Here is a 27,260-nt window from a genome sequence, read left to right on the forward strand (position 1 = left end):
GGCTCTTACCTCAGAAATAAAGGACTTCACACAATCTCCTTTCTGTCCATTTTGATTTCTGGGGCAATTCCTCTCTGCAGTAGCTCCAGTAGTAGTTCATTGGGAGCACAGCCCCTGACCGCCGCCCCCCCTTCAACTTTCTGATGGGTGTTGCAGTCTCCCCTCTCCATTTCCTGTTGCCCTCTTTTATACGGATCAACCATTAAGGTCCAGCTCTTTTCTCAGGTGCAGAGGGCAGGGCTAATTAGTTAGCCTGACCCCAGAGGCATGGTATCCCTTATACCTTCACAAAGGTAAGACATCTGTTTGGCGCAGGTTTCTTTCAGCCTTACCATTTGATAATTTTGCTACATGTATTTTATTATGGCAATTCAGCTGTTGCAAAAATTCCAAGGAAAAACATTTTCCAAATAGCACAATAAATCACCGTGCCACATGTTTTCCTTTCCTACAAAAAGGCTATTATAGTCATTTTGTCCTTGGTCTATCGCTGGTATCATTACTTATGCTAGTCCCCTGGAAAAAAAATAAAAAGGGGATCTTATCTAAGTGATTTACTTGTGTCAGGATTGGAAGTGGACTGAAAGCAATGGCAGTTCCTACATAGAGGATGATATAATTGAATTATTGCCTTTTAAGTGATTGAAAACAGTGGGCATATCAGGCCTATCTCCAAGAAGATTTTACAAAGAAAAAGACAGACGGCATTGTTTATGTTATGTATTTAATGCCTCTTAGTCTTTTCTTTTTCAAACAGACTGGGAAATGTTACTTACCAAGAAATAAACAAACATGGAGACTAGGAGACCAGCATAGAATAATGAATTGGGATTGCCTTGGCAAAGTGGGGTAGATGCCAGGCGGTAAGCACTTTCACATTTGAAGGCCAGATATACAGCAACTAACCTTAAAAGCTCTGAAAAAAATAAATCACTTTCAGGTGATATGTCTGTATTGACTTTATTAGTAGTAAATGTCTGCTTGTAATGATATACTCTGATGTACGGTATGTAATAATGTTGTGAAACGGCAGAAACAATGCCGGCTCCAGTTCTAGTTCAATGGGCCAAATTCATCTGTAACCTTATGAGGTTCAATGGGGGTACATTACAGATGAATTTGGCCCAATAAATTTACCTTTGAATTTCCCTATGGGAATTTAAAACTAAATCAAATACCCACAATTATTGCAGACTAAATTCTTTCCAGATGGGTCACTTTGCTAGACAGAGAACTGTATTATCCTATGTGGTTGTCTTTTTTCAAAGGGAAAAGAGGTCTGACTTTTAAGTGAACCCTGAATGTGAAAAGTTTGAAAGTGGGGCACATGATGTTAGGATTTTTTTTTAATTATTATTACTATTATTTTGCAGATATTGTGCCACAAATCATCAGATTCATTGTGAAAAGAAAAGTATTTTAAAAACAGGAAAAAATTCAGAATGAGGAAACTGAGATTAGAAAAAACAGCTCATGACACAAAAGTGTTAGTTCTGAGCGACAACCTTGGGCCAGGTCTACACACATTTTTTTGCCTGTACTGTAATGTCGCTTAGGGCTGTGATTTTTTTTTTTAATGACTTTTTATACCAGCAAAAACCCTAATGTAGATACTGTTATACTAGCAAAAAAGTTCTTTTGCTGGTATTGTTTATTTCATTGGGGAAATGGAATGAGTTGTACGGACAAAAGAACTCTTTTGCTGGTGTAAGCTGCATTGGCTCTAGGACGATTTGGGTTAGAGTTTGAACGGCAAACCCTTTCTAGTGCAGACAAGGCCCTGTTCTCTGCAGCTGAGGTTTAACATTCAAAATTTTACATAAACTAATCTAGTCTGACTGCATTGCTGGTTTATGGTTTCATTACAAAACAACTAATGATTTTTAATTTTAAAGGTCTAGATTTTGAGTCACACAACGTGTCTGTGTGGTGGAGTAAAAGAGTAAGCCCTCCAACCAAGAACCCCCTACACAGATTACCTGGAATTTTGGATTAGACAAAAGTGCACTATCTAGGATACCTATAGCATGACAATCTGTATATGGAGATTGGGGGTGGGGGAGAGAAATACTCAAAAAAAACCCACCCCAAACATAGAAATGAACTTAATGGGAACAATACTCATTTATTTAAAATGTATAGTTTTATATTTATGTGTGCAAAAGGTCTTAAGCAAATGAAAGGGATTAATAACTAGGCTGATCATGTCACACCATTGCTCAAAAGATATATGCGGATAATTTTATAAATCACTGAAAGAGAAATCAATATTTGCCATATTGTGATTCTGTTCAATAAAAATACTTAATAAATGAAAACTGTAGACTGAAAATCAGATTGTTGGTGTTTTTAGATGCATTCCTTGAAAATGTTCAGAGTTGATCTATAATCAGGTGACCATCTTGTGAAAAATGAAGTAATTTCAGTTTAATCCAAGAAAAGCTTTTGGTCTTCAGTTTGCAGACAGTTATTGCCTAATGCTGAACTCAACTGATTTTTACTTTATGCAATTACTTAGATTTCTACAATGCCTTCTAATTACCAGTAAATTTAGGCAACTGAATATTGGGAGGTTTAGAGCTGTAAGAGAAGTGGAGGTGAAGATGCTATCTTACTGCCAATTTCTTTTGCATGCTCTCCCAACATTTTTTTCACCCTTCAAGCTCCCCTTTTAAACTTAGTTCTATTGTAAATATGAATGAAGTACACACATTAGTACTATAAAACATTATGATCAAATTGTGCTAAGTATACAACCGTACAATAATAGTATGGAATGGGTTGAAGACTAGGAAGAGGTCATAGAAGATAGGAGCTGAAGCTGTCTGAACAGGGGAGTAACTGTGTAGCAGAAGGAAACTGATGGCAAGAAGGAAATTGAGTTGCTGCTGGCCAGCATGGAACAGGAGGACATGCTGATGACAGTTGTGGAGGAGGCAGGATGAACAGGATAAATGGTAATGTGAGAAGAAAATTACGAGGATCTCAAAGAACTGTAGAGTGACAGAAGCACGTGGGGAGACAAGACTGGTCAATCAATCTTCATTTATATTGAATAAAGTCCCTCTCTTCTCCACATCAGAAAGAAGCAGTAGTGGTTTTGAACCATGAATCCAATAATGTGGACAGGTCGTAGCATTTCAATGATGCATGGGTGACTGCAGCACCCACTGCATGCTGCATATCAAGGATAGTAACACTATGGCTCATGGAGAATATTTTTTCCTCTCAGAGGATCATCAGAGCTTCCACACCTTGGTTGCAACATTAAGCCACCAATTCTTGTGTTGTATTAACCTGTGGGTTGGATGGCTCAGTCTTACCTCCTATGATAACTCATTCCAAAGCTGAGGTCTCTTGACTGACAATGCTTTACCTCCAGTTTTCACAAGCACAATCTTAGGCATTGTTAGCGGCACTGTCCTGGAACAGCAGAGCTGTCTCACAGGACCATGAATTGACAGACAGTCTCTGATGTAGCTGGGACCTGATCCACTAGCAGATTCAGACCAAAGCCTTAAATTGCCACTGCCAGTGACCTGGGAGCCAGTAAAAAATATAAAGCACTCTTAAGTGTTCTTTGCAACTGAGGAGTGGGGCAATATCTTGCATAAGCTGGAACATCTGTTTCCTTCCATCATCAAACCCAAGTGAATTATAGAAATTCACTCTGGAGATAATAAAGGCAAGGATCACTATGGCCAGATCCTCAATCAAGATGAAAGGGGCTATGCTTCCTTGTAGGCAAAAGAAGGCATTCCTTTGATGACTTTTCATCAAATCTCTCATTTGCTGTTTGTGGTGCTCTCACTACAGCTTACAGTATAGTGTGTTCTGATCACCTGGGCTTTGATGCTGCAATGCATTATGCCTGGGCACATCCCATTCCCATGGAGTCACCATCAAGTCAATGGGGCCTATCTGTGCACAATACAGTATATGATCAGGACCATGGACATTAAGTCCACCCTATTCTTGCATATACTTGAAGTTGTGTCTTTTTCTGCAGTTGGTATCAGTGCTAGAGAGCGAGTGTACATGGGATGGGGACAAGATTTTTACCTTCTCCCTTTGGATGGAGCAGGCTTTAGACAACATTTTTTGTCTTAGCCCAAGGCAACAGACAAAGCTAATATATTACTGGACCACCCTGGCAGTGCTAGATGCAGGTTAACACCCATCTTGGGGCTGGTCCACACTAACCCCCCAGTTCGAACTAAGATACACAACTTCAGCTACGTGAATAACGTAGCTGAAGTCAAAGTACCTTAGTTAGAAATACAAGGTACTTACCGTGGGTCCACACGCAGCAGGCAGGCTCCCCCGTCGACTGCGCGTACTCCTCTCGCAGAGCAGGAGTACCGGTGTCGACGGCGAGCACTTCCGGGATCGATTTATCGTGTCTAGACAAGACACGATAAATCGATCCCAGAAGATCGATTGCTTACCGCCGAACCCGGAGGTAAGTATAGACGTACCCTTAGACACATACAAAAATCAGGGATTCCTACATACTGCTCATCCAGCCATTCCACTATGGGCCTGGTCCGATGTCTATCGAAGTCAAAGTGCAGAGAGAAATTCCACTATGTCACCACCTTTTGCTTCAGGTGGTGGCAGAGAAGAGCCCTCTGCACCTGTAGTTCCTTGAGGAGATGCTGTCAGTCAGGAATACCTAAAATAGCTATAGACATTATGAGACACGCTGACCAACCTGTCCATGTTTTCTCCATTTTAAAGGCGCTCTCTCACTGTCAATCTGGGCGATAAGCAAAACAATAAGGATCCCATCCTAATCCACTCCCCATGCCCCACTGTCTTTTGATGCTTTCCTTTTTTAAGAAAATACAATGTACAATAGATTAATAGGAGGAAAATAATAAAGCTGACAACTGTGTTTTGCTTGGCCATTTGGTGCAACACAAAGAAAAATACCGAACAGGATACAGAGTGTATGAATTATCAGTTTACAGCTTGAATAACTTCTTTAGCTCTGGATTTCAAAGGTTTCCCTTTTTTGTAGCTGCCGGTTAGTACATTTGGAAGAGAGCCCAGATAACAGAAGACATCAGAAGTGAGGTGATGTGAAGACAGACAGAATAAATGAGCTCAGAAGGCAAAAAAAATAAACTTGCTGGAAGTCTCACTGTAGTAGAACTTTTTTTTTTTTAAAGGAAAAGATGACTAATTTGTCCAAGACTCAAGTGGTGAAAAGGAGCCCTTTTAAAAAAAAAAAAGTGTGTGTGTGTGTGTGTGGGAGGAACAAGTGCCCTTTTACTGAAGGGGGAACAGAGTGAAGTGAATAACAAATACTTATCTGAAACCTTGTTCAGGAATCGTCCAGCCATGATGCTTACTGTATACACACAACACAGGACCAACAACATATATAGCACTTCAAACAAATTACGCTGATATCCTGATATTGCATGCTGGCTTTATGAACATAATCCAGCTCTTAGTTACACCCATGAAGCCAAATCCTCATCTGGTGTAAACTGACATAGTTCGGCAGAGCTAGGCCAGTCGACACCAGCTGAGGTTTTGGCCCATCAAATTAAATGGTGTTGAATGGGTTAAAGTGAAAATAGAATCTGGCCCAAGGTGTGCTAGGGAGCCAAAATTAGGCACAGAAAATCAAAACTAACATGCTAGGACTGGATAAATACAACACACAAAAAGCAAAGAGTCACAGCTTTTAAAAGAAGACAAATCAAAATAAAATATATGCTGGTATTTGGAAAAACCTGGGTTTGGAAACCAGTGGGGTACAGACAGGTTTATCTCAGAAATGACACTTCCTGAGATGATGGCATCATCACAATGCACATACCAGCCATTAATTTTAACTCTGGAAGAGCTGTGAAAAGCCTTGTACTTTGCATAAGGTAAAGTAGCAAGATTTAGACCACTATATGGAAAAAATAGTAGAAAGTATGGAATTAAAGCATGAGGATATTAAATATCCCTTCCCCCTCGTATACACACCCTCCCCCACAAAAAAAGGGAAAAGAGCGATATGCAGCAAATCAGAAAAGTAAAATGTTTCCTTTATATTCCTCTTCCCTGATTTGCCAAACTGCAAACTCATATGAAAGTTCACTAGAGGTATTTACATGATTTGTTTCTTAAACTAATGACATATGAGGTCATGCTCATCCATGGTATTACTCCACTGGGTCAGATTTAACCCCAGGGATGCAGAGAGCTCTTTTTTTGAAGGACAGGGAAGTGGGATGAGAGCAGTGTCAGTCCTGGAGGTGACTGATGTTCCCTCTCATGCAGGATAAGAGAAATCCACATGGAGATTCTCCTTGGCAGTGGAAACGATGTGCTTGATTCTATATTACTCTGCCCCTTGTGTAGTCATTCACATCAGTGCACAGTGAGTGGAAAAGTGAGCAAGATGCTACCAAATCAGAATGTTAGTGTTTTGCACCCATTTTGCACTGGTGTAAATGACTACACATTGGTCAGGCAATAGCAAATCAGGCCCAACAGGAGACTAATCTGGGTTCCAGGTGTTTACAATATTGAGAAGTGGACAGATTCCAAGGTTTCAGCTGGGCTATTGACCATGCTGGGCTGGAAAGAAGGAAAGCTTGGCTCCTGGCCACCAGGAGGCAGGGTTGGGTAGGAAAGCTTGGAAGAAACTAGACTGGGGGCTCCCCTATGCCCAGCACCCTTGTTCAGCCCCCAACCTGTGCTTCTGATAGGACCTGTCTCTTCCCAGTGCCGATTCCTGACAACTCCTCCAGAGGAGGAACAAGCAGAGGAGGTGGGTCTTTGATCCATATTGGAGAAGAATTAGCACTGAGTTGTAAATTGCTTTGGAAATGGGGATGGGGCCAGCACAGGTGCCGATTTTCCAAAGTGCTGGGGGTGCTGCTCTGCCCCAGGCCCTACTCCCACTCCACCCCTTCCCCCAAGGCCCCACCCCCACCCGCCTCTTCCCGCCCCTGCTCCACCCCCACCCCGCCTCTTCCTGCCCAGTTCCGCCCCCTCCTCCGAGTGCGCCACGTCCTCACTCCTCCCGCCTTCCCCCTGAACCTCGTGCATGCCACAAAACAGCTGATCGCAGTGGGTGGGAGGCGTGAGGAGGGAGAGGGAGGTGCTGATCTGTGGGGCCTGCGGATGGGTGAGAGGCATTGGGGGGGGAGCTGATAAGGGGGCTGCCGGTGGGTGCTCAACACCAACCATTTTTCCCCCATGGGTGCTCCAGCCCTAGAGCACCCACAGAGCTGGTACCTATGGGGGCCAGTGGCAATATCAAGCAGCATATGCCTCTCTGCCCAGTTTAGAGGGCATGCATGCTTTCTGGCCTCTGGAGGGGGCTAAAAGGGGACAGGAAGAGGTTTCTTTTGCTAGATGTTAGGTAAGAGGAAGGGGTCCTGCATTGGGTTGAAGAGCAAGAGAGGTCCCGACCCCAGTCAAGTTTACCACTGATATCACCTAACTAAGCACAAGGTTTGACTGCAATGTAGATGGGGCTATGCCCATATCTGAGTGTTCAAGCACATTTCACATTCGGTTTATGCCTTTATACAATATATTTCTGTATTTTAGGCATGAACTGCCTGATGTAGGAAAATGTTGACCCTGATTACCAAGAAACCCAATATGAAATTCTGAGTTGGGGCTTCCCCACACATCTACTTTCCTCTCTCTCTCTCTCTCTGATGCTAAGTATTCTTTTGATGTTCAGGCCACACTTCTGCATTAAGAGTGTTTATTGGAGGTATGCAAGTGAGGACACCCCCTCAATTATCTTTAATACAGTCAACAGTCCATTCCTGAGCTTTCCTCACATGCACTAAAACAAAAAAATGTTCAGAATAAGAGTATGATCCATCGATCGCACTCTGAACATTAGTTTATGGTTCAGTGGTTCTGTTGACTCCCATACTTTAAACTGATTGAATTTCTTGCTGGCTGGTGTGCATGATATTATTCCCAAGGCTAATTCTTCACCACAAGCCCAAAGGAAGCCTTCAGACGCCTAGCAAAAAGTGAACCTACTGACCTTGCGATTTGACAGTTCTTATAGGCTTTGGGCTCTTGTTCAGCAGAAGTATAAAGAGGTTCACTTCATACATGTTGCCAGTGATGTTTGCTTATTATTTATAGCCTCCTTAACAATAGTTATTTAAAAAAAAAAAAATCAGCATTCACCAGAGGTGAAAGTAAGCTGGTCCAGTCCGGCATACCAGTAAGAAAGCCAGTACACAGCCAACCGTACCAGGAGGGCCACTGATGGGGGGAGCAAAAGGGCCAGATGCCCTAGGGCCCGGCGATTTAAAAGGGCCTAGAGCTCCCAGCAGCGGCCAAAGCCCCTGGCCCTTTAAATCGCCGCCAGAGCCCCAGGGCTCCCACACGCCGACGCCACTACCACTACTGCGCCAGAGGCCAGAGCCCTAGGACCTTTAAATCGCCACCAGAGCCCCGGGGCTCCTGGCTGCCACTGCTACCCTGGGGCTCCAGTGGCGATTTAAAGGGCACGGGGCTCTGACAGTGATTTAAAGAGCCTGAGGCTCCCAGCCACTGCTACCACGCCAGCGGACAGAGCCCAGGGCCCTTTAAATTGCCGCCAGAGCCCCAGGCAGCACGAGCTAGGTTTCTCAACCAGGTCCGGCCGATCGTGGCTCCCACTGGCCGCGGATCACAGCTCCGGGCTAATGGGAGCTGCTGGAAGTGGCGGCCAGTAAGTCCCTCGGCCCGCACCGCTTCCAGCAGCTCCCATTGGCCCGGTTCAACAATCCGCGGCCAGTGGGAGCAGCGATCGGCCGGACCTGCGGACGGGGCAGGTAAACAAACTGGCCCAGCCCCCCAGGGGCTTTCCCTACACAAGCGGCAATCCCTGGTTGAGAAACCGTGAGCTAGGCAGTGCTGAAGGGCTGTCTGGGGGAGTCTGGTCCCAGCCCCGCCTCTTCCCCCCCGAGGTCCTGCCCCTTCTGGGCACCCAGAGCCTCCCCCCATACACCTTGCCCAGGACCCTTGCCACCCTGCGTACCGGTAAGTCCGTTAAGTTACTTTCACCCCTGGCATGCAGCAACAGTGACCACACCACAGTGTCTGATATATTATGTGTGACACCATGGTACGTCATATGCCACAGTGTGATAATTGTTGTTAAATTTAACTTTTTAAAGGCACCTGCTGTAGGAATCAACCTACAACAGAGCAAATGTATAGAAGACAAATAAATAAAAAGGGCCAGTATCAGTGGGTGTGTCAGTGACTTTTCTAAGATACAGTGCCTCTGGATAAATTCTGCCCAGAGTAAGCATAGATAGATTACCACAAAGAGTAATTTGTAGAAAGAGAATAGAGTCTCTTTTTTCACTTCTAATGATTACAAAGGAATCTCACATCCTAATGTAAATTTGAAATATACCCCAGCCACCTAACATTTTTAATAGATAAAAGTTATGAATGGAAAGCTATCTGGAGAAGAAGACTATGCTCAGGTATTTGAATAGAAATGAGAGCAAGTATACTAACTCCAATAGTTAAAGGTGCCCAAAGTCTATTTCATTTTGCACACTCCATTGTCCTTATTCATATTGTTGTAACTTCAATAGGTACAATGCAAACAGATTCAATCCTAAAGGCATTTTCAGTTTGGATTTCCTACATAGTGATCGTAAATCTGGAACAGGAAACTTCAAATCGTTAAAGTCACATATTTATAAAATCATATTCAATTAGGTTAGAAAAGTGCAATTTCTGTCATCATGTCATAAAAAGATGTGTTTTTCTCTCAGATCTACTATAAAGAAAAGCCCTCTATATTGTTACAGATAGGGGCTGTTTTCAATCAGTAACAAGGAGCAATCCAATTACAAGATGGTTTAGTGCAGTAACTGACTCCAGACTAATTTAATTTCTTTAGGTCTCTAAAGATCAATTGATCTGATTTGTTTCCCTCCCCACAGGCTATTTAGGAAAAAGCAGACTTAAATACCTGGAAATGAAATCCAAAGCTTTGTCCACTTTCACACTACTTAGGTCATCCTGAAAACTTGCAGCTGATGATGAATGAGTGCTCTCTTGGCCCTTACATCATGGGATGCTTCACAGATTGGAGATCATTAAGATCACTGTGCAACATTTCAAATTATTCATGCATGCACATCTGCTTTGGGAAGCCCATGCATTGAATAGAAAATCTACTTGCGACATCTAGTCAAATTTTCAACTAGAAAGAGATGTGTGAATGTGTATTTGCCTTGCATATTCTTCTTCAGGACATAGATATAGAATAACAATATTGTTTATTTCAAGTGGTGGTCATGTTGAAGCTATTTATTATTATAGCCAGACAAAACTCAAATTGCATCATTCAATCTATTACCTAAAATATTGTAATGCATGACTTTTAATGGGTGTCAAATATGAAAAATTTTATACTGCCTTATTATCCATTGCATGGGATCACTAGATCTTATTTTTCCTATTTTTTTTTCTTTGTCTGTCTTATTTAGCTGTCACCTTAGGTCTGGGGTAGACAATAGGCAGGCCAAATCTGGACCGCCAGGCACTTTTGAACAGACCCCAAAATCTTTTTATTCACTTAGTATTTTTTTATTATTATTTTCCCCGGAGTCTGGACATTGACTATACCTTGACCAAGAAAGTTGGAGCTTGACAAAAAATAGACTACCCATGCCTTGGGTGGTGCTATCATTGGCTATTATAAAAACATACTATACTATGATTGCAGATGTGCAGCTTATAGAAGTAACACTTATAGACATTACATTTCCTATTTTAACATGCTTGTGTATTTTAATGTCTATGAACAGAAAAAACCTTTTACAGTTCTGATCCATTAGAATAAGGATAGGGAATAAATAAAAATCCTCAACCAGCCTCTTATCAACACTTTTGTGTGTCACACTTTTACTGCCTTGCTACTTGAAGTGTTGTGCAACAGTGTAATTTTTAAAATGCAGTAGGCCACTAATAAGAGGGAATCTTTCCTATTTAATGGAAATAGATGTGAGCCAGCCATGGACTAAAGGAAAATCAGGAATCTGCTGTGGCTTCATGGTTTTCACATTCCATTTCTTGTATTCAAGGTATTACACTTGGATACCTTATCTTTGATGGCAGCATTCATGCCTGACCAGGATAGGCTGTCTCAGGCTCTGTTCTCACACTTCTCAATAATCAAAATGGCACTGTGGATTATGCTTCACTTCTCTGACTTCATGCCATGTGTTGTTATTTTAGGATGTCCTTTGTAAAATCTCCCTTCACCAGCAGTTTCATCTCTATAGTCCCAATCACTTTATATGCTTGGAGGTGCCTAAGCATTTTCTATTGGCAACCTATTCAGAATTACTCTCTCATGCTCTTGTTGGGTCCTTTTGTGTTCCCTATTTGAGATGATTGCATTTAGTGTTGGAAAGGGATCATGTGGTAGTCCTCTTCTCTTCCTACTTTCACTTTTCAAACAAATCCGGTCACTGCAATTTGTTTACCCTAGTGTGCTGTTTTTATGACATGGTATGCTTTTTTAATTAGATGCACTTCAGTTTTTTCATTGCTCATTAAGACTTTCATTTGGGAAGCAGTTTTCACTAGCCCTGCAAATATTTCCTGTTATGCAAACACCATTTATCACAGTAACTGTTCTTTGCTTTAATTATCCATTATACCACTCGTAATTCAGCCGCTAATTCATCCGTCTAACTGTTTAAAGTCACATGACTTACGTTACATACCTATGTAATAAAACTAATAGTCAATGGTCTTGCCTGACAGCCAGTTTCTTACACAAAAAATGTGCCTTTCCCCAAGTAATATTCTTGCTGGGATCAAAGCACTCCTGACATTTTGTAATGATTTCATATAGCAGTTTGCAATCCCCTTCATGGTCACACAGGGATGAACTATAGATCAATGTTTCTCCACCTTTTTGATACCAGGGGCCAGCTTGCTGCCTTCCTAAACTGTGTCAGGGAGATCTTAGGGACCGACGCCGGTCATTGAGAAACACTGCTGTAGATCATCAGTGCTTCTGGGACAGCCACACACAGGAGTGTAGACACTAGAGGATTTTATTCTCTCAGTCTTTTTCCAGTATCACTTGCTTCTAGGAAATTTTGAAAGTGCTGTAACCACTTCCTTCCATTCTCGGTAAGATCCTCTTCCAGACTGAAGGAGTCTGGTGGCTTAATTTGATCCATTTCTGCCAAAATTTTAGTTTACATATGGCTCTATCTAACAAAGGCATGACCTAAAGGAGCACTGATAAGAAACTGATCTGTATTTCCTAGTCCTTCGCACCCAACATGGGTCTGGGTTAATGCCCTCGTCACATGACAGGGCTAAGTATCCACTGACTACAGAGGCAACTCATAGACACAAACGTTATAGCAGTCTCCAGACACATTCTCCCCCTGAATGAAGCTTGCAGTACAATCTCAATTAAACATAAGTGGTATCTCTGCCATCAAAGGGGGGGGGTTATGGATTTGTATTGACAGCAGCACTTGCTGACTTCCGTATCTGGGACTTCTAAAACAGGCCACATGAAAGGTACACAAAGTGCTAGGAGCCAAAGGGGCAGAAATGTTAATGCAGTTTTAACAGTATATTTTGGGAAGCACTCATTTTCTTTTTCCTTATGGGGAACAATGGATAATACAAGGGCTTTTTTTTTTTTTTTTTAACAGTACCATAGATCACATTTCCTGGAGGCCCAGCTCATCACCTTCAATAGGACTGAATGGCATGATAAGAAGGACACTTTGCATTCTGCAGCTTAAGAAAAATGGAAGCCATAAAAGTGACCCCTTCAAGAAGCAGCATCAGAGAGAGGAATAGATCAGGCTCAACTGGAGCAGCTGTCAAGGCTCAAAACAGCTCTGTCTTCATAAGGTTTATAAGTATTTTTAAAGGAGGTGGAGGAGACTTACTATATGCAACAAGATAACATTAAAATGCACAGCTTCTCAGGAGTTGAAAGGATGCTTTTTCCTACAAACTCTCTCTTCCCTTTATCTTATCTGCATGGAAAGTAAACAGAAAGTCCCCATTACCTCTCGATATCAGTGAGTCTGGAAGAGTCCCGAAATCCTTTAGCAAAAGGGTTGCTGTCAATTTTCAGCTTGGTTATCTGGAAACACAGAAAAGAGCAACACAACATGACTGTGACACGAAGGTATTGCAGTGTACAAAGTGTTAACCAATCCATCCTCGTGACCTCACAGCTATGTGTATCCACATTCCCATTTCTTTTATGGCTACTCTCTGGGCTGGATCGAGCAAATATGGGGGCTTCTGTGAAGCCACTGAATTGGCACCACCAGCATCAAAGCTCAAGATTCAAAGTTTGATTCTCCTCTCATACCAAGATAAAAAAGGAGTCACTCCACTGAAGTCAATGGAATTACACTGGTGTAAAACTGACGGAAGTGAGAGGATAAATCAGGCTTCTTCATCTGTCCCAAAGTCCTGTGTCATGATTGCTGACAAGGCAGGGCCAGGTCATAGGTCCAAAAGGGTTGTGTGTGTTAATGGAGGGAGTTAGGGGAATAGTAGATTTAAACAGGAGCAGGGGGAGCCTGTGACGTGTCCCATATGTGGCTATGGTAAAGAGGGAAATATTTTGATTCTAAAGCTATTGTCTCCAAAACAATCTCCATCAGGACAAAGCAGGTCATCCATGAGCAGTAAACACCATATTGGCATTGGAACCTACTTTGGTGGGGAGGGGCCCACAACCTTTTAAAGCATTGTCTCAAGCAGCCCCGACAATTTTGACTTTAATACAACTGGTCCAAGCCAACCCTAATAAACCACACACAGAGACACTGGCACTGTTTTGTACAGAGAAGGGGGAAAACATCACAGTTAAAATCAGATTTGGAAAGGTTGAGTTAAAAGAGTGACCTTACTAAAACAATTACTGTCTTAAGAGATCAGACGTCTTACAACCAAAAACTTTCTCCCCTTCTTCAAATTCAGCTACTGGCTTAAACAGTGACAGCCTCTCATTTTCAAAAGGAATGTGCAAGAAAGCTTCCTTTGAGAACCCCAACCTTCCTGGCTTAATCCTGAATGTCTTCCACACCTGTATATAGTATCGGACCCTGTATATATATATATATATATATATAGAACATAAACACCCCTATGGGCCTTATAGGCATTATTAGAGAAGACAGAGAAACCAGAAAATGCAAAGAACAGAACAGAATAGGCAGGGGCTTTGTTCCAGAAGCAACTGTGGGGGAAAAAGGTAGAATTTGTGTTTGTTGCCATTTAATGTGATTAAAACTTGTCTAGGAACTCTTTAAATATGTATTGCTCTTATAGCAAAATGATGTTATGCAGGCAGATGCAGATGCCATTTTCTGCCAACAATGCTACATGAAAATCCATGTATATTTATATAGTCATGTAAAATATGGGTGTCAGAGTGTCATAAGGGGTAGGAACAGAATAAGAAGAGATGCTCTTTTGGCCAAGGTATCCCCAGCTCTTCAAGACTTTAAAGGAAAAACTGCAGTCAGCCTGAGAAACCAATAAAGTTGCTTTGGCTTACACCAGGGATGGATTTGCCTTCAAGTATAACTATTTGAGTTATACTGTCCAGTAAATTTTGTCCCCCGCTGTCGTACTGCCTGCCGAGTCATTGTAAAGAATTCTTTGTGTATCCATCTACCCAAAATTGGCATCAACGGTTTCAATTGGTTTTGTGATGAAACTGATCAAATCTGTATTTTTGCTTTCAACAGGCAGATTCAGTGCTTAAAATTTGGAAGGATGCAACAAAATTCAGATTTGCCAAATACGCTTTGCCCTGGTGGAATTAAAAGCTACTGGAAGTAAGGATTTGAAGCCTGATCCTGGGAAATGTTGAGCATCTCTCACAAAGCTGTGAGTGCCATCAGCTCGAGTTGAAGCCAATGAGAGTTCAGGGCGCACAGAATTTCCTATGTAAACAGAGATTAGCACCACTGAAGAATCAACACCAATTTCATCCTGGCCTCCATCGTAAAAGGCCTGTGGTATATTGGTCACCGCTTTGCTTATAAAAATGGGCCTTGAAAGTTCAGAAATTAAAACAAGCAATTCCAACTCCCTGAATGGTCACATGCTTTCACAGAGCAAGAATATTTTAGTGCTGGGTGACTCATCTGAAACCAGAGAAGATTACAGTCAAATCTGACTCTCCATTCTGAGAGACCGCTCTTCTGGGCAGGAAGTCAGAAGCGTGGGAGGGAAGGCTTATGAAAACTAGGGGAAGCAAAGGAGGACTGATTTTTTTTTTCAGGTTGCCATCTACATTATACAAATTCAAGGTGTGGTCTAGTGGTCTGACTACAACAAGTCTGGGAACTAGGAACTACAAATATATAGGCAGCCTAGTCTAGTAGATAGTGCACCAGACTGCAGCCAGGAGACCTGCGGTGAAATCCTGGCTCCATTGATGGCAATGGCAAAACTCCCATTGACGTCAGTGTGGTCTGGATTTCACCTTCTGTCACTGACCTGCTGTGTGACCTTAAGCAAGTCACTTCACCTCTGTGCCATTGTTTCCTCTCTTACTCCTTGTCTTGTCTATTTAGAGTTCAAGCTTTTGGGGGCAGGGACTGACTATGTGTGTTTATGAGGACAAAGAGTTACAATGTGTTAGTATGGGTTATTCAAGCACAATGGGGCCCCAATCTCAGTTGGGGCCATTAGGCATTCCCATAATGCAAATAAATTATAATAACTAGCGTTGATTAGGAATGTTCCGATTAAACTTTTTTTTTTCCTTTGGAAAATGCTGATTTTTCAAAACCAAAACAGTGCATAGAAAAGGGTTGATCTCAACAAATCTCTCAATTCAAAACAGGTTTGCAATAAAGTTCAAATTTGTCAAAATTCCCCATTTTGACTTTTTGGAGGTTATATTTTTTTTAAAGGTCAAAATCAAAACAAAATTTTTTAATTAACCCAAACCAGGCTCATGAAAAATTTTTAGATTTAGATTTTTTCATCCCGATTTGCGACAGGACCCTTCCCCAAACACTACTTCTGACACTGACACATGGTGTAGGTTTGGGCAAATCAAGTCAACCAGAGGAACATCTTCCTCAGGATCACGGTGGATTCTCCATCACTGACAATTTGTAAATCAAGATTGGATGTTTTTCTAAAAGATCTGCTCAAGGAAGTATATGGGGGAAGTTCTATGGCCTGTGTTCTACAGAAGGGCAGATTGATAATCACAGTGGTCCCTTCTGGCTTTAGAATCTATGAATCCAGGAATCTTGAGGAAAACCTACTTAAACCTATTTTTGTGGCAATCAGATTGTCATTTCTCTAGTACTAATGACTTGGTATGACATCCCCCGAGTGAAACTTGTCCTATCTACCCATTCCGCATGAGACTCACAACCATTTCTGGTCTCATATAAAAATAACATTTATCCTCAGAGACTGTCTCACAAACAATCAGAAGAACATCTGCTAGAAAGCATTTAAAAATGAAATTTGACCTACAATTCAACTCTGTAGTAGTGGTTTGACTGTTAAACAAATGTATGCCCTTTAAATCTTAAAATATGAGATAGTTTGTTGAAAGTGTAATGTATTTAGCTTTTATCTAATAACCTGCAGAAATGTAATCAACCCCCCTTAAAACAGCAAGGAAAGAAATGGCAGAAATGAAAAAATGTTCCATTTTCATTAGTCATAAATAGAATGACAGCATCAATCTCTAGGGGTTCCAGAGATGTTCCATTGAGAAATTTTGCAGTATTCATTGTATGTACTTAGGGAAGTTCTGTTTAGAAATGGCCATAATCTAAATGTCAATGATAAGCACCAATCCATTGTACAGAAGTAAATTCCAGTTTTCAATTGGATTTTTAAAATTTGGCTGATTTCTACAGAAAGTCAACTGAACGCCCTTTTCTAAACAAATTTCTTACTGGTGTATTATCAAGATTCTGCATGACTAATTTTCTTTTGCATTCAGTTATAAACCTGAGTTCATTGGATCATTGGAAGTTGGAACAGCCCCAAGGTGAACTGAAATGGTTAATTTGAAAAGTGCAAAAGAATAATGGGCCACAGCTTTATACACATAGAAATAAAGATAACTAAAAGGTTTGTTTCTATAACTTTTACTCATGAATAATCCTTATTGTTCTATGAGTAGCTGTTGTTCTATGAATCCATTGATGTTATTAGCAGGGGCGCTGGAACGGTTTGTAGAGTGGAGGTGCTGAGAGCCATTGAACCAAACTGTGAACCCTGGATATAATGGAAAAAACTTCAAGCCATGGGGTGCGGCAGCACCTCCCACACCCCAAGTTCCAGTACCTATGGTTATTAGAACTACACATGTATATACGGCTTACTCTTGAATGGAAAGCGAGCAGGATCAGGCCCAAAGAGAGGAAAAAAGTCCTTGAGAGCTCTCTTACATCAGAGAGTCGTCTATGCTAAATTAAAAGGAGGAATTTATTAGCACAGAGAACTTTAGACAAGTTAATGAGAGTTCTAAAAATGATCTAGCATCACACTCACCAACTGATTCTGGTAGGCAGTGACTGCTGTAAAAACTGTCTCTGGAAAGATAAACGTCCTGAACTCTTCAGATTTCAGGTTTAGCAAGGAGGCGGTGTGGTCTTTCTTCTTAATGATGTGCACCCTGGGCTGGTACTTGTGCATGGAGTTCAAAATGATCTGAAGCAAAGAGTTACAAAAGGTTGTCCTGAGTTTAAGATTAAGACAAATTGAACAGAACATGACTGTAAAAAGCCAGTGCACATTAAAGTTTCAGGGCTACACCATGGCAACGGAAATGTAGATATGTAGGGGCTGATTGTCAGAGGTGCGGAGCACCCCCGCTTCTTTTGACTTCAGTGGGTGCTCACTTCGGATAACCAGGCCATTAGAGCGTAAATTTCAAAAAATGGCCTCCTTTTATGCGTGCGCAAAACTCCTGAGCACACTCTCTCCAAGAATTAACTCTCATTCATTCAGGAGCTAGGTTTGACACGTGCACATTCTATCACTTATGTGCAAGGGTGTTTGAAGTTATTAACTGCCTATGCAGGTTTGAGTGCTTCAAAAGTGTGTGCACAGGAGTGGGCAACTGCAAAGTTGTGCGTACACAAAATGATGCCAGCCTGTGGCCCCTTTGGAAAAATAAATCAGGTCCTTATGGTGCAAACCTGGCTTTTAAAGCAGCTTATCCTATATACTCAAATCTGACTGCTAAACTAACAGAAATGAAAAAGCAGAGGAGGACCAGGAGTAATGCATCGAAAGCAATATTTGTTGCAAATTTTGCCATTTTTCTTCATTAATATTTGCTTGTGGGAAAAAAAGCCATTCTTGTCTAATCCTCCAACTAACTGACTTCAGTGCCCACTGAAACCATAGGAAAGACACCCATTCACTTTAGTTGGCATCGGACTAAGTTCTATTTGCCCAGCTCTAATCACAATACTAGAATATAAAAATGAAATGTAGAGTTAGATTTGCACCATTTTTTGTTTTAAATAAAAATCACAGTTTTGAGACTAAACTGGCAGTGGGATTGGGTAGTTCCGTTTCACAGGGCTGCAAGGAGGTCACAGGATATTCTGTACATCATCTGGAATAGCTAATCTACATTCAAAGACAAGTATTAAACTGAAAGTCGACAGGAGAAATGCAGTCTTTCTTGATAACTCAGTAAACAATGCAGGTTGCATATTGTATTACAGCTGTGCTCTTGCATCAGCTGTATTACATTAGTAGATTCCTATTGTACCTTTTTCTTCTCCCATTGGGCCAAGTACTGCTCTGACTTGTACTCTGATTTCAGTGGGGTTGCACATGTACAATGCAGAGCAGAATTTAGTGCATTACAATCATCATGAGAATGAGACATCGTTTTAGTGCTCAGTGTAGTATGCAAACGTTTACCATTTCAGTATTTTTCCTGATTGGCTTGCACTCTATTTCTGCATTGATTTCAAGCTCCTTGCTCTCACCTTCAAGACACTGCACAATACATCACCACATCTACTTCTCTGCCCTTCTCCCACTTCCCTTTCCATCCCCTATGCTGCTCCAAAGTTTCTCACCTCACTGCTCTTTTGTCTTCTTTGTCCACTCCCAACTGCGTGTCACTCTTAGCCCTCCAGTTAGTGCACTTCAGTGCCCCTCTCTCTTCTTGCATACAAAACTTTCATAATCAGCCTGGTTCATGAAGTGTATCAGCCATAAAGAAACACTGTACTCTGCGCCCAGTTCAAAAGTGATGTGAATGATGGTGTAAGTCAGTATTTCTCAAATGTATTTGATTGAAACCCCCCCCCTTCTATGGGTCTGTAGTTGTATATGCCCCCCCTCCCCACTGCCGCCACACAAGTGCATATACCTTAGGTGCACATGTATACTACTCTGTGTATGCCAGACAGAGACAAGTCAACGCATGTATGTACTAGTTGAACAGTGAATGTGGCAAGGCTCGTAGATATTAGATCTGGGTGAATACTGCAAATAAGTGTCCCCTACTATTTATTCACAATTATAGGTTGAGATTTTCAAAATAGCTTCAGTGAGTTAGGCACCCATTGTCCACTGAAGAGAGTTAGTGTCTAACTCCCATAGGTTACTTTAATCATTACAGCTGGGACTTTCACTGTTAAGCCATGTTCACCCCCCGTGTGTGCATTTTCTGTGAACATGCATGCAATCAAGTTTCTCTAGCACAAATGCCATGTTATACTCAGAGCTGGTCTAATCAGGGAACAGAAACAATACCATGTGAAATATGTAACCAATCACAGTGAAGCATAAGTACCAAGCCATAAAGTACACAACATTTTACTAACTTTTTAAAATAACTTTGAGAAAAATTGTTCACTAACGTTCCAAAAATAGAAAGAAAGGCAAGAGAGTGTTCAACATATTATTTCTGTAAATTACTCACTTAGCTCTAAGACGTAATCCAGAGACATACATACAAATGCAGAGTTTCACTGTGTGTTTCCTTGCAACAAACTTTATGTCATGCATGCAATGATAAGACTACTGCCCAGTGCATAAACTGAATATAAATAGTGCCATCACTGTTGTGTTATGCATACTAAGAATACAAGTCCAGAAGTCTCAGAATAAGAGAAGAAAAACAAATGCTAAGCTTAAAATAAAAAAAGTCCATTTCTTCACTTCAGGTGGATTCTGTTTCAGAAAAAGAACCCTTCTAGAAATAGAACACCCCACCACTCTCCATCCTTTAACAACAAAAACTGTCTTTCAGAGGATGGAGAGAACAAGTGACCATAACAAACGGGAGTTAGCGTAATTCCAACTTTTGTATCTAAAAACCTAAAATATTAAGGCATTTTAAGGCCATTAAGACTCCCTCATGAGCCAACATGGCTTGTCAAATGCAATGAACATTTTAATAGGCCAAATAAGAGAACCAGTCAGAGAAAAGGAGCTTTTTAAATTCAAAGGTACCATTTCAGAAGGCCTAAAAATCAAACCTGCTCAACTCCAAAATATCATTGCCATAATTTAAAGAACCATCTGTTTCAAAGGCTTCATAGAATGAATTTGTTTCATAGGTCTATACCAGAGATGGGCAAACTACGGCCCGCGGGACTGTCCTGCCCGGCCCCCAAGCTCCTGCCCCGGGAGGCTCGCCCCCAGCCCTTCCCCTGCTGCCTCTCCTCCCCCACAGCCTCAGCTCGCTCCGCCACCAGCGCAATACTCTGGGCGGCAGGGCTGTGAGCTCCTGGGGCAGCGCAGCTGCAGAGCCCAGCCTGACCCGGTCTCTGTGCTGCGCGGTGGTGGCAGTGGCAGCAGCGTGGCCTGGCTCCAGCCGGGAGGCGTGGCTGTAGCACCGCCAGCCACCAGTGCTCCAGGCAGCACGGTAAGGGGGCAGGGAGCAGGGGCGGGGGAGTCGGATAGAGGGCAGGGGAGTTCGGGGTGGTGGTCAGAGGGCAGGGAGGAAACAGGGGGTTGAATGGGGGCAGGGGTCCCGAGGGCAGTCAGGAAGGAGTGGGGGGTTTAATGGGGCAGCAGGGGGCAGTCAGGGGACAGGGAGAAGGGGAGGTTGGGTGGGGCAGGGGTCCCAGAGGGGCCGTCAGGAATGAGAGGAGGGGTTGGATGGGACAGCAGAGATTCGGGGGCAGTCAGCAGACAGGGAGCGGGGTTGTGGATGGGGCAGGGGTCCGGGGGGGGGGGGCAAGATAGGAGGTGGGGCCAGGCCATGACCCCCTCCCCTGACCGGCCCTCCATACAATTTACGAAACCTGATGCAGCCCTGAGGCCAAAAAGTTTGCTGCCCGCCCCTGGTCTATACAGTATCTGGTGATGGTATTTACATATTGACAATTACTCTAATATGAAAGGACACAAAAATTAAATGGAGAGTGTTCTAAAATAAATACATAGACCAATATGTTCTTCCCACAACATTTGGAGCTGGTACTACATTCCTTGTTTGGCATTGGATGTAAACAGGAGTACTGCATGCAACAGGGATGTATTGTCAGGTCCTTTGTCTTTGGTCAGATCTTCCTTTATGAGAATGCCATCATCTTATGGTATATTGGTGCCTAGCAGATTTAGGAACAGACTCTAGTGGCTCCCTGCACAGATGAGCAAGAAAAGAGGAAAGTTCTCTGCCTTGTTTCTCTGGTTACCCACCTGTGCAGGGGGTAGTCATGATCCCAGTGGTTGTATTCTTTGATGCAAGATTTGAGGGAGTCATAGTACTGGCCATGTTACTACACACTGCAAAAAGGGTATGCATGGGTGAGGGTGTGGACAGGACCATCCTGTTACATGCTCTAGTTAACCAAATGAAGGGGAGAGCACAGACTGTACCTCCAAAAAGGAGGCAGAGGTGCTGTCTCCAGCACCACCAGAGGCATTCTCGTTGCCTCACTCTCGTCAGGTAGAGTGGCTGCAGCCACTTCCACTAAGGCTGTGTCTACACTACAGACCTTACAGCAGCACAGCTGTACTGCTGTAAAGTCTCCCGTGTAGCTGCTCTATGCCAATGGTAGAGAGCTCTCCTGGTGGCATAATTAAACCACCCTCAACAAGCAGCAGTAGTGAAACTTATGTCAGTCAGTTGTGTGGGGTTTTTCTCACACACCTGACCGACAAAAGTTATAACAACAAAAGTGCTAGTGGAGACAAAGCCAAATTGAGGGCACATCCACGCCTCTCCCAAACATGTTGCTGTTCCTTTGAAAGTCACAATCTGGCCCTTAATAATTTCACAAGGTGATGACATTAACAGCTCTCATAGCTATTCTATCGGACTATTTGCTACATTCGTGTGTACTCTTTGCGCAGGATTGTCTCCTTGTCTGGTATTCACAGAAGTAGGTTTCACTATAACGTGATCATTTGCAGCATTAGCTCAGGAAAGTGATTTTTTTTAAATGAACTGCCTTGCATTTACAAAAAATATATTTGTTACCCGCACGTACATTGTCAGATATATATAGGTCTTAGATCATTTAAGAAAATAAATGCCTCACTCTTACGGTGAATTCCACACAAGGGCATCCCTTTACCCTCCTGGAGCCTCACTGATGTCAGCGCTCTATGCATGCACAACATTCAGCCACACAGACCTCATTGCAGGATCAAGACCTTAGGGCATTGAAGTCAATGGCAAAACAAAAACAAAAAATCGGCTTTGCTTCTAGAGATCTCTTATGGAACATGAGCAAAAAACAAAAACATGTTAGCCAGAAAAAGGGAGGGGGTGGTTTAAAGAAAAATATACCTACAGCTCTTTAGAAAAGAATTGTGTGTTGGCATCCGTTCTTTTTTTTTTTTTTTTTGCTTTCAGGAGGTATTGCCCATGAAAATGCTTTGGCTCAACTCTGCTGTCCTTAAAACTCTCATTCATATTGGAAATATTCCTACTGGACAATTCAGACAACGACCTGCTTTATCAAACACTCTACAAAAGCAGTAAATAACCCACTGTAGGAGGAGGGGGGTCTCCAATGTCTGGTATCCCCATGCCTCAGTTTCCTTAGTCCGTATCTCACATGTCCCCTCCCTTCATGTTTTAATGTTCAAAACCAGCTCTCCCTTCCTGGGGTCTCACTTATTAACACTAATTTACATAGTCTAATTCTTGTACAGGAAATCCTCCCATCCTGAGCCTACTCTTCAGGCTTGGGTTCCCTCAGGACTTCTTCCCACCAAGTTAGACAACTCACAAGGTCTTAAGCTTTCCCATGAAAAGGCTCCCAAGTAGAGAGTCAGTGCTGATCCTCCCCCAACCAGGTCAGGCTCCCAACCACCTGCTCTCAGCCACATGCTTTCACTTTTCCAAGCCTCTTAACTTAGGAAGAAAACCTGGCACAGGTCAGAGTTGGGACTTAATCCCCTTAAAGTCCCAAATTCATCCTGTGACACTCTGTGTTTAATTTATGTAAAGGTTGAGTGTTTCTATATCCAACACAATTGACTTTGGAGCAATTTTGTCTTATTAATGTCACATCCTTTGTTTCAGTGTTGGATTAACCCTTCCTGGTGTGTCAGGACTACAGTACTGACACCAAGACCAGTCCACTTTGGGTCAGCAAGTAAAAGACATGCCCCTGTTGAACCCCTCCCATGTAGATTGCTTAGGGCACTGACACCAAATTCAGCAGAGCGGGATTTGCAAGTATACATGACAAGGCACTGGGTAGTGTCTAAGAGATCAGAGCACTATCCAGTCGGCCAAGTCAAAGCAAAAGACAGATGGAAGCATATTAGGCAAAACCATGTGTGTCTCTTTTCTCTTCTCTTTGACACTGGACATTTGCCCCTCATTTAAGTCTGGATTCTGCCCCTTTGATAGCAGTGAAAGCGGGATCAGAACACTATGATGATCTGGGCATTACCCCATCCATCACGTTGATAAATTAATATACAAATGATAAATCATGGAAGCTAAAGACAGTTCTTTTTTTACAAGCTGTCTATGGCCTTAGACTGCAATGGGTAATGCCACACATTTCCCACACAAGGTAAATGTGACACTGATGAAAGATGTTGAATTCACAAGCCAGGGAGTCTGAAGTCATCTGATTATCTACAGAAGAGGGCAAACCAACGAGTACAAACTTTCCCACAAGCCTCTGCCATTGCACTGCCACTGACATGAAGGGACCACCTGTAAAGGTGGAAGGGTGGGTCAGTCTCAAAGCCCATTTGCACTTTTGCCATTGGGATCAGAGTGCCAAGAAGTGTGCCAATTAATGTCATACCATAACAGACTCATAGCTAATTTCTGTTGTCTTTTTACTCCTTACCACAGAGTAGGCTACTCACATGCCCATGTTGATCCAGTTCATTGTTCGTCAGTTTCACTTTTTCAAAGGACACCATCTGCTTTAATAATTGTTCCCCTGTAAATGGAGAATCAGGGTGCACATACAACCTAAACAAACAGACAAACACAGAAGTCTTACAGTCAGATTTGTGTAAATGGTACTGACTTTATAAACATGTATCCACACAAAATTAAAATAAGTCTTATGCCTTCACAATATCCAATGGCCTCACCAAGAGGTATTTTCTCAAATCTTAGGACCACACCGATCTACCAATAAAACAAGAGTTAGAGGATTCCCTTAAGCTGCATCCATGAAATACCATAACTACTAATGAAAAATTATAGAAGACATAACTGAGTTCTTCACCCACTGGAATATAATGAAGAATCCATCTTTTTTAAGACTATCATTTGCTAAGCATATTATTCTTTTAGAAGCATAACTAATTGTATCTAAGCAGCGGATAAAAATAATCTAAAATGGAGACATTATTTCACTGTTACGTCTTTTTTCCCAAATGAAAAATTGATCATGTCTTCCAGCAGCTGTACTAGTAAGCGCTTAAAATAACGATGACTCCAGCTCAAAGAAAAAGACATACTGCAATTACAGAACTAGTCAGGGAAACCAGATAAGTTGTATTTTTTCTTAGTATTAACATTAAGCTTGGTAATTATTTTCACCTGCACTGGATCACATTAGTTGTGATGACATTAATAAGAAGATAAAGGCTGCAGTCAGATACAGTGGTTTGACATGGAAAAAGAAATCATTGCCTCCATGTAGTTAACAAGCTGCTACTTGGGAAAGCTGGCAGGATGAAAGGAAGCACAGAGGATGTGTGAGAGGCTTATGTTGTGACCAGAACAATTACAAGTGCTGGGCTCTTTAAACGCAGCTAGCATATATAACTTGTATATAACTGAAAATGATTTAACGCTATTATTTGTTTGTGACTTTTAATTAAAGGAAGTTGTCCCAGATCCTCAGCTGGTGTAAATTGGAGTGATTCCATTTAAGTCAATGTCGATTAACACCTTCTGAGGATCTGGCCCATTCTCTTCAGTTGACTTATTTGGCCCAATCTTGGAATGCTCCCATTACATCTGTGGGCCAGGTCTGAGACCCATGATAGAAATTACAGCTAATCTTTTTCAATGCACGATTGCTTCTCTAGATGCTTCTTTGCCCCAAAAAGAGTGCTGGCTGTACACCATTGAGTGGTAGGTTCCTGGTATCTGAAAGAGGTTGTGGGATAGCAAAAACTGTGCACCATACTCAGTGTTGTTGACTCTCATGGTTTTATTATGAGACTTGTGATAAATGGTGTTTCTCTTAAAGCCCCAGCTCTTGGAGTCATGTTATGTCATGAGAATCTCAGCTTTCATTTTAAAAAAAGGTCTTTAGTCCTCATAGCTGTAGAGAAGAGATAAAAAATGTGAATCCTACTGGCTCAAAAGCCAGAAGGTAAATAAAAAAGAACCCAAAATGTATTGTTTTAATCTCATGATTTGTAAGCTGGTCTCGTGATTTTTGGGAGCCTGACTCATGATTCTGAATGGTTGGGTTTGGCAATACTGCACACTATTATCACAGAGAATCAGTCTTACCAAGATATGACTAACTAGGACCAAAGAGCCAAACTGTTTCAGACGTATGTTTGGAGAGTGAGTAGAGACCATTCTGTGTTTATCTGCTAGGCACAGTTACCTTAAACCAAATGCACGCAGTTAACTCTTGCCACAGCTATGGGGGCTATACATTGGTTGAATACTAACAGTCACCCTGATGGGAAAGTCACGGAGTGAAATCATTCCCCACATCCTACTCATGGTTGCTTGCACATATCAATGTGCACTGTTGGCCATGGGGATTTTTCTTCAGAGATTTTGCCTGTGGCACCATAGATCTCAGCCACTGTTTTGTATTTTAACTCACTGGTAATTTTCTCTTTACACATTTGCATGTGCCTTGCATTGTACAGAAATTTATGGCCCTACATGTTTGAACTGTACCGATCTATAGACTTCTCCCATAACCAGATCTGGTACACCAGACACAGGATGATTCAAAATTAGATATAGTGGCCTGCTGGTGCACAGAGAACTGATGATAACATGCATACACATGAACAAATAGATTAGAGAAATAAACACAGACATTCCATTGGAATACACAGTACTCCCACGGAAGTTAGTGAGCACTTTGTTATGAGAAGTTGTTCAGTTCCATTTACGAAGATTTTAGGAGCCACATTTTGATATAAATTTACGATTTATTGTAAGTTATTTTATATTGCCTGCAACAGTAGTCAAGGTTTAAGATGACTACTTTAGGTTCCTTATAGTGTATTTAGCTTTCATTACATTTTCCTTTTGTTCAGTTTGTTAATATTGGGCCTAATCCTGGAAGCCCTCCAGGCATGTGACTTTTAACTGACTTAATTTGTACTTTGTACAGACAGAAAGTTGGCAGAATCGGGCTCAAATTGCTAGTTTGAAAATGTAATAAAAAAAGTTTCTTTGCTACTGTCTGCTACAAATGCATAAATATTACACATTCAAGCCCCAGACCATTATGGGTTTGTTAGGCTAGCCACGTCACGGAAGCAAAAACATTTCTCAATGCAAAAAAGGGAGAGGAAAGAGGGAGGGTACAGTGTAAAGGTACATGCAGGAATTTTTAGGACTGGTATTTCTTTCAAACGTTCTCTGTAGCTTGTAAGACAGAAAGGGGAAAAAAAATCTATCCCTGGAAGCACTTTAAAAGCTTTACAAGGATTTTCTGAAAAGTGTTTTTATTCAAGTCACATAACTTGATTTAAATGTTGACAGCAGGAAGAAAAGGATATAATTGTTATTTGTAGTGAAGATCCATGAAGGGATAATCTTCCCAGTGGCATCATATAATACTTATTAATTTCAAGTACAGTTGTTGTTCTAGTGT

The 27,260-nt window shown here is 41.9% G+C and overlaps 1 protein-coding gene across 8 annotated transcripts in view; it reads right to left on the bottom strand.

The window, feature by feature from the left end:
• Positions 1-27,260, bottom strand: part of TBX20 (T-box transcription factor 20) — a 188,712-nt gene that overhangs the window by 150,369 nt on the left and 11,083 nt on the right. For 7 of the 8 annotated variants that reach the window (XM_065583768.1, XM_065583765.1, XM_065583767.1 and 4 more), the window contains 3 exons: positions 24,310-24,418; positions 17,539-17,697; positions 13,050-13,126 (listed from right to left, as the gene is read on the bottom strand). In XM_065583768.1, coding sequence (XP_065439840.1) covers positions 13,050-13,126; positions 17,539-17,697; positions 24,310-24,418 — 345 coding nt within the window. The remainder of the gene's footprint in view (positions 1-13,049; positions 13,127-17,538; positions 17,698-24,309; positions 24,419-27,260) is intronic. The other variant, XM_065583770.1, reaches the window with a different exon arrangement.

Source organism: Chrysemys picta, chromosome 2 (genome assembly GCF_011386835.1).
Source record: "Chrysemys picta bellii isolate R12L10 chromosome 2, ASM1138683v2, whole genome shotgun sequence".
Lineage (NCBI taxonomy): Eukaryota > Metazoa > Chordata > Testudines > Emydidae > Chrysemys > Chrysemys picta.